The following is a 9,680-nucleotide window of genomic DNA, read 5'->3' on the forward strand; positions in this document are numbered from 1 at the left end:
AGTTTCTATTATAAAACAACACAAGTACTGCTCTAAGAGCTGCCCCTTTCCTTGTACAAGTAAGTTTGGAGAAGTCAAACAGGAAATTCTTAAGAAAACTCAAAAGCTTCCAGTCACTAACGAAGTAGAGGCACCTAGCTGAATTCTACTAGGATAAACAGCTGAAAAAGTGACTACTCCAGATCAGAACCTAGCATCTTTTCCACAACTACAGGACTACTAATAGCCTTGAAGTATTCCACCAGGAACATCAGAGAGTAAGGCAGCCAAAGCTCACATTTTCTGTCCTTGAGTTCTGTCTTGCAAGATAGTTCTACATCCTCTGCTTTTTGGTTTGTCCTAAATTAGAACAGAGTAATTTCAGCTGTGTCAGCTCTTCACTTTGAAGTCATCACAGGCACCAAAGCTGCTTTTGCCATTGTGGAAAAAAGCAAAGTTTTCATCTGTAAGTTCTGCTAGAATGGAACACTGCAATACAGGCTCACCAGAAACAGCTTTTTTTTTCCATGCAATAAGTTATTACCACAAAGAGCAATATCCCTTTCTCTGTGTTTGATAGAAGCATCTGTTCTTTGCCATTTGCACAAGGAAAAGTCAGGCACAGTGACAAAGCGTGGGAAAGCAGTTTTATTTCTTCACAATCTGAATGACATCCTCATCTTCAAGAGTGTGGTCCTTGCCCACTTTCTGGGGGTTGTGTTTAACAGAGGAACCCCACACCAGTGCACTGAAAGAGGGGGAAGAAAAATCAAATTATGATGACTTAGAAGTATAATATGCAGAGAGCCTAACAGCAGTTATTTCTGTCCCAACACTAATACAGAAAGCAATGCCTGAGAGCTATTTTTATTCTCCTATAAGTACCTGGATGAGTGGTCTGTGTGAACCAGAGACAAGCAGATCAAAACAAAGTATGAAGTCATCCAAAACAGTTGTGTATAGAGGACAACAGCCCGTAACACTGCATCTAATGTTACTTTCTAATCTAAATAAAAGTACTTTTGCCAGAGAGGAAATTTGTCCAGGAAAGAGCAGGAAAACATCAAATATAATAGCTTCTGTGTTAGGTTTAATTGGAGAGAGATCTATTGCTTTCAACATTCAAAACTAAATTCTGCTTTTACTTCTGACTTACACACAAATGGAAGAACACAGCATCAGGCTAATTACTTTCTATTTGCTAGAAATCATTCTTGTACAAAATACTTACTATTTAAAGTCTTTAATAAGATTTTTGTGGATCTTCATACAGAAGTCCTCCACTGTTGTCTTGCAGTAAGGCAGCACTACAGGAGAGGTGTAGTCTGGCAGTTGCCCTTTAGGTTTGGTGTAGCTGTAACACAGAGCAGTCGGTCAGTGCCAAAACTCCTCTTGCAAATCTCCATGAAATTTCACAGGTTACTTGCACTGTTGTAATGGCTGCTTGTGCAGAGTTCCACCACGCCAGTGGTGACAAGAGACATGCTGTAAGCTGGTGTTTGTAAACTGAAAATGCATCTGAGGAGCCAGTGGCTGAAAGCAGGTTCTCCCTTGTAACTACAGAAAGTTGATCACTAGTGAATTTCCCGCTGTTGCTTAGAAGATGACAAAACCTAGGTAGCTGAAAGGGTGGCTACAGTTTGATGGGTGTCATTTGTGGCTCTGGGGTTTACTTTTGGTAAACAGCTCAACGTGTATTAGGAAAAAACTTACTGTCTGTAGCCTGGATACTTAGGCATATTAAATTCCTTCTCACAATATCTTTTTTTTAAATCGTCCCAGGAAGATGGATATGTTGTAATACAGTAACTGTAATTTTTTTGAGTAGCAATAGATTCATTCACGAATTCATCTATGAGATGCATCAACACTGAGGTAAACCTGTCATAATTTACAGTAAAAATATCTGAAATGCAAGATTAACTCAATTCGGGTCTGTTAAGACAGCTAAAGGCACCTGGTCACTCAGGAAAAGAGGAATACCTCTAAAATTAACAACTTTGCATCAAATTTGACTAGCAGTCCATTTTTTCATGATTTTTAAAACTTATTTTGGGGTTTCACAAGGTCCTCATTTAATCCCTATACAAGAAGTTCAAAGTGTAGCACCTGTGACTGACAGGAAACTCAGTCACCAAACAGAAAAGGGCAGCATGATCTCTGACTTACAGATTAAACATATTTTAGTGACGCAACACTTAATCATTTGAAAGCTAGAGCTCTAAGTTAGTAGAAAAACATGTAAGAATCATCATCTTTCACCCATTCTTAAGATGTTATTCAATCTCAGCCTTACATAGAGTGCAGCAATTAGGACTCACATTCGTACTAGCTTCAAGTAGTCCCAAATTTTCTCCAGCAGATCGTCAAAGTTCCAGCGATGATGAGCAGATATTGGTACACAGTGGGGTACTTTGTAAATAATATCTAGTTCCTCAATGGAAATTTGGTCAATTTTATTTAGGACGTAAATGCATGGGATGTAAACCCTGCAAAGAGAAGGACACAGTGCTACAGCAGCCTAACAGCAATACACTGCTGCCATCACCGAAACAAAAAGCATCATTTTTAAAAGGACAGTAAGGTGCTAAGCGTTAGCTATTGCTAGCTTAGCTTCTGTGGAAAGAACATCCATAAATAATTATTTTCTTTGGAAAATAAGCTGCTAGTATACCGAAAGCAGAGCCTCAGCAGTACCTGTTTCCTTCAACAACATCAATTAGGTCATCAGCGGTGGCATCGCTGCGCAGCGTGACATCAGCATTGTGAATTTTGTACTCTGCTAAGATGCTCTTCACTGTTTCAGCATCCAGCTCACTCTGAGGACACTGAGTGTACAGACAGTGTTAACAAATGGAGAACCTTACAGTCAAACTGAGCATTAAAATTAATAATACTATCACTTAGCATATAAGTTACTAGAAATAATACCTGCATCGTAAGTTACTGGACTGAACTGATTTTGCCACAGTTAGTATTAATGTACATCATAACAGCCTTATTAGTATTAATGCCAGCGATGGCTGCAGTCAGACATTCCAACAGAAACCTGCCTGTCTGCAAGTTCCAAACTCAGCCAATAAAGCGTGAGGTACCTGAAATCCATAGCAGAGTTCTGACTTCTTACATCTATGGCTACTTTGGTGTTTTTAAAGATTCAGTGTTAAGTGGAAAATAAAGAGGTGTCCAGGCTGCGAGGCCTGGAACGCTGAGCTCTCCTCCTCTCTTCTCCATTAGAACTTTTTCAAGCATTTGTTGTTTTGTTTAAAAAAAACTTCCAACTTACTGTGGCTGTAAGGTTAATGCCTCCTTTATCCTTTTTTTTAAAGCCGATATTGGGGGGCTTGCTATTCAGACGTATTCCAAATCCCTCCAGTTCATTCTCAATGATTTTCTTGTGACCAAGGGGTTTCAGCACATCCAGAACAATCAGAATGAGATTACAGGTTCGAGCAACTAAGAATCGAAAAAGTTAACCCTCAAAAAAGTATGCTCACACACCAAGATGAAGCAGCACAGAAGACAGCTCAGTGGACTGATGACAATATAAAACCCAGTTCATTCTGGTTTTTTAAACCTGGTGTAAGATTTCTTGCACGGTGCAAGAATCAAAGAGGCTGGAAAACCTTCCTTTCTATCTACATTCAGGCACATAAGGATGACAACAAGCTACATAAAGATGGCAGAAAACTGTGAAAACAGCATCTTTGCTTAATAAGGGTTCTCATCTGCCTTTAAAATTGGTAGCAGACTTCCAAGGCAGTGTCAACACATGACTTCATGTTTCCTGAATTTAACAAACAAAGCAAAACTACAATGGCTACTGCTTCACATTAAGCAACTGAATTCCAGCATACAATGCAGCTTCATAAAGACATCAGAAATAGCAATTCAACCCCTCATTCTCATAAGCCATACTAACTGAGCCAGTAATAGGATGCTGTCTCCAAGAGCTAATAAACTCACCTGCAATGACTTGTCGTCCTCTGCCTTTACCATCCTTGGCACCTTCAATAATTCCTGGCAGATCAAGTAGCTATTGTTCAGGAAAGGAAAATAACTCATGAGAAAAAAAAATGTTTCTCTTTACGGAAAAGATAAATTCTACTTTTACATTTCTTCTTAAGCTGCTGACTTTACTGCAAATCTTAACAGGGCATAGAGCAAAATTCCTTCCACTTTAATTCTTACATATAGCGTTATCCCTGTTTGTAGACTGGAATAGATCACTTCAGAGTATGAGAAGTGCCACTGGGACTTTTCTCCAGAGAAAAGCAGAATAAAATTAGTATCTCATGGAAACATTTATCATGTATTCTCAAGCGCTTTTACATATAAATTCTATCCTGCTAACGTCAAACTAGGCTGTCCTGCCCTAATGCCATTACATCTACACATACAGTCTTACCTTCACAGACATAAGATCTCACCTGTATCTTTGCTCCTTTGTATCTAATGACTCCAGGCACAGTAGTTAGTGTAGTGAATTCATACGCTGCCACTTCAGAGTAGACACCAGCAAGATTACTGAGCAAAGTAGATTTTCCCACTGATGGAAAACCCACAAAGCCAATCCGGGCATCACCCGTCTTTGCAACATCAAAACCTGCAAGTAAGTAGCACAAAGTGAAAAAGCACCTAAAGCTGGCCATTTTCTCATCTTCTAAGGCTCTGGAGAGCAATCCCACCATTAGTTTTAATACTGCCTGAGTGAAAGACAGATAAGCTTTCCTGACAGGATAAAAGCAGGAACCAGAGTCTTCACAATCCCTGCTGCCCGCACAGCACCGCACAGCACGAGCCTGCAACAAAACGGGCTGCACCTCACGCGAGTGCTGACGGAGATTGCAGCTTCCCCCATACACACCTTCACACAAACACACAACCACTCCGCACAAAACCCTCAGGACTTCTGCAAACACACCGTTACACCCGCCAAAACGCCGAAGCTCTTTTATTTACTCTTCAGATTCACCTCAAAGCCCCGGGCAGGGCCACAACCCCCAGCTACGGGAAGAACGCGGCCCGGCCCGCTCACCTTCCCCGGGGCCGCCGCCGCCGCCTCCCTTCGGGGTGATGAGCTCCCGGCGCAGCTTGGCCAGGCGCGCCTTCAGCAGCCCCAGGTGGTGCGCCGTGGCCTTGTTTTTCTGCGTGCGGGCCATCTGCAACAGCGCGGAACCGAGGGCTCAGCTGCCGGCCAGGCCCTGAAGCCCCCCCCCCGCGCTCCCGGGCGCAGCGGCTCGATGCCGGACCCCGCCGGCCTGCCGGGCAGAAGGCCGGCGCGTTACCTCAGCCTCGATCTCCGCGATCTTCGCTAGTGTCCCGCTCATCGCGGCGACGCCCCCAGGCCCGCCGCCCCAACAGCGGCACCGCTCCTCAGGCCCGGCCGGCAGCGCGCAGGCGCACAACGACTTCTCGCGGGAAGGAGAGCGGGTCTCGCGAGAAGCGGTGGGCGGGAAAGAGCCGGCGGCGCGTGCTGCCCGGGCAGCGTGCCTGCAAGCTCGCTGCACCCAGCCGAAACGAAACGGCGGGAGGCGCTGCAGCGCGCCCTGAGCCGCCTCGTGCAGCGCTGTGAGGAGAAAGGCGCGAGCGTGTGTGAGGGGGAGAGAGAGAGGGAGGAAGGGAGAGAGAGGGGGAGCGAGCCGGTGTTTGCTCTCACATGGTGCGTTAAATGTAAGTTTTAACGTGGTTTTTAATGAGAAATACCCTCTCCCAGGCCCTATATTGAAGGCATTTATAAGGATGCTTGCAGAATCCCCTGCTCCACCAGACAGGATCGTGAGCATTGCAGGACCCAAAATTTAACCTTACCGCAGCTTTGCGTGTGGAATTGTTATACATCACTTGACCTACGGTAAGGAGAAAAACGGAGAGAGCTCTTTGCATAGCTCTTTGCTATCATTCTTCCTCTCTTTATCTCCCGCTTGTCTCATCTGAATCAAAAAAGCCATCTTTCATGTCATGAACTCCATTACGGTAGGAACTGTCATTAATATGAGCTTATGTAGAGCTTACTGAAATAGAATCTCAAATAAAATGGGATTACCACTCCTGGTAATGTTAGCTCAGGTAAGCTAGGGTAAATACGAGTGCACCTACCGCTGTGTATTTGTTCATGGAATTCTAATTATTCCTTGTGAACAATATTGGTTTTCAGCATAGGACATAGCAGGTTCAGTACTGGTGTAAATTTTTTTTCCTTCTCACTTCAGGTGGAATTTGACTTGTTTGATCCACAGCTCAATTCAGCCTTAAATCGCTCGCATTTGTAGTCCTGTTTAGTAACAGGAAAAACGTGGAGAAAGTGCAAATTCAGAATGCTTAATCAGGTTACCCCTGTATTTGCAGAAGCTATTGGGATGAGTGAGCAGAGATGTCAATAAATAACGTTCTTAAGACAAAACTCTTTGGTATACAACCTTAAAATCCTTTTTTTCCAGAAAGCTACTCGAGCAAAGGTCCTCTAAGGACCTAAGGCACTGACAAACTTCTTTCAGCATTGAAGGGAATAAAAGTTTAACTGAGATCATTTGCCTGATGATTTTTCCAGCCAGAAAAAAAAAACCCACTTTCTAATTGGTTGGAATATTTGGAGTATATAGGTTTATAACAGCACCCTCTAATAAGCTTCAGAAAGGCTTATGCAGTTGTAGGGGTTGGAAGGGCCCACTGGAGAGATTGGTTCCAGGTTGTGAACAGATTTACTGTGATGACTCTCATGGTTGTTGTTTTTTTTTTAATATAAGGTGTTTTATGTTATTTGGTGCTCTGGAGAACATGGGAAGTTAGATGTGACAACTGGAAATGGGGTCACTGGGCGTGGATAAATGGCGTCCTCTGAGGATGGCAGTCAAAACTGGAAAATGGACCACAAATTATAAAAGTTTGTTATAAAATTCAGTCAGAGAAGGGAAAATCGAGGAAAGTAATAATATGAAATGGGATTTAATGTCAGATGAGGGAAAAAAAACCAAAACCAATAGAGCCTGAGAGAAAATGTGAGGAGCTATGGGAGACTGAGATCTACTTGAAAGGTTAATTGAGCTTTGTAGTGGGCACTGATGGAAGTTGGAGTATGTAATTCGGCTTTTTTTTTTTTTTTTTAATTGAGAACATTATATTTAGAAAATCTAGTTGAAGTGAAAGAGGGTGTCTATTTCCCAAGGCTGCACATTGCAATGCAGTTGTGCAGTCCAACTCTTGGTGTTTGCCTGCCTGCCGTGTGAGGCAGCGCAGCAGGAAGGTTCAGATTTGCAGTGAAAAAAAACAAATGATCGAGGAGTCCCATGAATTTCTAACTGATAAACTAAAAGTATATAACATAAGCACTTCTCTAATAATGTTTTTAGTAAGGTAAAGCAGTATACCTCAGGGTGGTCAGAAAATTCAGGAGAGCTACATCTGAAATAAAAGCTGTCTCAAATATATGGAATCAGCAATAGAGAAAAAGTAGGAATGTGTGTTTCATTGAGCTAGAGTGACAGGGATGTGACTGAAATGGCACATACCTCATTAGCAAGATCTGAAAGATGGAGGATGTAGTAAAAATGGGTTTCGGAAATCCATATTCTACACACTCGGTCCTGCTGACTCATTAATTTTGAAAAGACACTTCCTTTATTTGTGCCTCACTTTTATTTTTTTTCACAACAGGAATGTGCAATTGCCATAAAATGATTGAAACTTTAATGTTTCCATAGCTCTGCCCTGAGTGTAGCTGTAGATCACTGCAGTAGGAGAGCTGAGTAGTAAATCTGTTTAGTGTGTTTTCTGTCAAACTTTAAATAAGCTTCTCCAGCCAAATTCTGGCATTATTTCTGGAACAGCTATCATTTTACCTTGGGTAAGAGTTCTACTTTGGTGAGAGGCAAAACAAGTATTGTCAGATGTGGCTTGCAGGTCTCGTTGTAAAGTACATGATAAAAACTGAGCTTAAAATTAGTTGTGATACTTTCTGTGTAGTGAATGTGCCATTAGAACAGCACAGATTTTACTTTGATAAAGATTACTTAAAGTTAGGTATTTTAGGTCTGTTTAGTTTTCTAACTTCTATTTGGATAACTTGTAGATAAGATATCTATCCACAGTGCAGTGAGAAACTCCTTTTAGCTTAAGAGCCACCCTGGTTTTGGTAACTCACCTTATGTCAGAAGCTGTAGGATATATACTTGGAAACAGCTGTGCTAAGGCTACGTGTGTTTGTGGGCTTGTGAGGGACTCGTTTCCAGCTGAGTGGTGGTGGGGATAATGCACATTTTCTGCTGGATTTTAAAAGTGGCAGGGAGGTGGCAGGGAGGAAATTCAATCATGACTGCAGGTGAAACAGGGCTCTTGAAACTTCATGTCTTCTCAGAAATTTTCAGCAGCCTAGTGAAAAATAATCTGTATCAAATGATAACTTTGACCTAAGTACTTAGGATTTTAAGAATTATGTTTGAGATTGTATCCAACCTGCTGGAGTTCCCTTTTGAAAAAGAGTAGCTGATAGATGAGGCTAATTTATTATGTTAATTTTAAGATGGCTTTTTTGTTTTCTTCTTTCTTTCCTTCTGCAATTTCTGCAGTTTTGCAAAGTTAAAGGTGTGTGTGTGTGTGTGTGTGTGTGTGTGAATTGTACTCTGATGTGAGAATTGGTGACTAACTAAGGCTATTTTTATGCTTCACAGAAGAACTGGTGGTGCTGAAGAGGAGATAAACCATTTCAGGCTGGTGATGATGAACTGGAGAAATGAGATTTTGAGAAGCCCCTGTCAGAAGGTATGATTTTCAGATCTGGGTACTGAGTGGGGCATCCCGAATGGAACCATGATGTTGATTGCCTGAGGGGAAGGGTCTTTGGAAGTTGATGCAATTTGCACTTGAATTGAATCTCGAGGCAATAGACTGAGAGTTATATTTTGAATCTTGTAAGAAATACAGAGGTATTGCTTCTCAGTTGTCTTTCTAAATTAACTTTTTAATGCTGGTTTACTTGGATTTTTTGTAGAAGTTGTCCTCAGAACAGCACAGTGACTTAGCTATTAGTCTGTAAATACCAAACATTCACTACTTGCTTTGCATGCTTGGGATTGCATTGTAAAGTAAGTTTTACATGAGAAAGTCGTCTACCGGGATTCCTTAGCTACACACTGGATGCCTAATGCATGGGGAGCTGTTAGATGGAACAGGAAGCCAGGCTGTATTCCCATTTTGACCAGATCCTCAGAGTTGCAATCTTTGAATGGCTCAGGTTGCTTTGGTTCCAGGGAGTCTAGAGTAAGTTAAGATGGGCAGAGTGAAGAAATGAGGGGAACAAAGGGGAGATTAAGTAGCAAAGGTTGGCTTCAAAGGCTGTTTTAAATCAGATTAACAACAAAACATTCTGCAATTTAGCATCAGCTCCTTAAACTTTGTCATGGAATGCCATGAAACAGATGGACTAAACAACACCTGAGTGCTGTGAGGAGAGTGAACAAAAAGAGGAAAAGCAAAGAGTGCCATTTCCCCTTTTCAGAGTAACTCACCGCGTACTTTTCACAGCATCATATACCTCCCTGCTAGCAGTTGCTGTAGTTTTTGTGAAATGCTAGGTATTTTTAAACAAGGATTGTTTGCTTTTGAAGGAGAAAGCTGGCAAATCGCTGGCCCATATCTGGATAGCAGAGAAAACTGTGCTCCAAGGCTGAGTCCTTGCTGCTGGGGATAGCGTTCTCGTGGGACGA

The 9,680-nt window shown here is 42.1% G+C and overlaps 1 protein-coding gene across 1 annotated transcript; it reads right to left on the bottom strand.

Moving 5' to 3' along the window:
- On the bottom strand, positions 605–5,428 carry DRG1 (developmentally regulated GTP binding protein 1). Its single transcript, XM_021413214.1, has 9 exons — positions 5,268–5,428; positions 5,018–5,141; positions 4,410–4,585; positions 3,946–4,015; positions 3,266–3,435; positions 2,677–2,807; positions 2,301–2,468; positions 1,211–1,333; positions 605–727 (listed from the first exon to the last, which is right to left on the bottom strand). Exons 1-9 carry the CDS (start codon positions 5,307–5,309, stop codon positions 628–630), a joined length of 1,104 nt encoding a protein of 367 aa, XP_021268889.1. The 5' UTR covers positions 5,310–5,428; the 3' UTR covers positions 605–627.

Source organism: Numida meleagris, chromosome 14 (genome assembly GCF_002078875.1).
Source record: "Numida meleagris isolate 19003 breed g44 Domestic line chromosome 14, NumMel1.0, whole genome shotgun sequence".
In the NCBI taxonomy this organism is placed as follows: Eukaryota; Metazoa; Chordata; class Aves; order Galliformes; family Numididae; genus Numida; species Numida meleagris.

Bases quoted from the DNA above. Each gene is read 5' to 3' on its own strand.
- DRG1 (XM_021413214.1), bottom strand. From the start codon at position 5,309: ATGAGCGGGACACTAGCGAAGATCGCGGAGATCGAGGCTGAG. The intron at 1,334-2,300 runs GTGAGTCCTAAT...TCTGTGTTACAG, and splicing joins TACTTGAAGCTAGTACGAAT to CTACACCAAACCTAAAGGGC. The intron at 728-1,210 runs GTAAGTATTTTG...CCCCTCTTTCAG, and splicing joins CTTATTAAAGACTTTAAATA to TGCACTGGTGTGGGGTTCCT.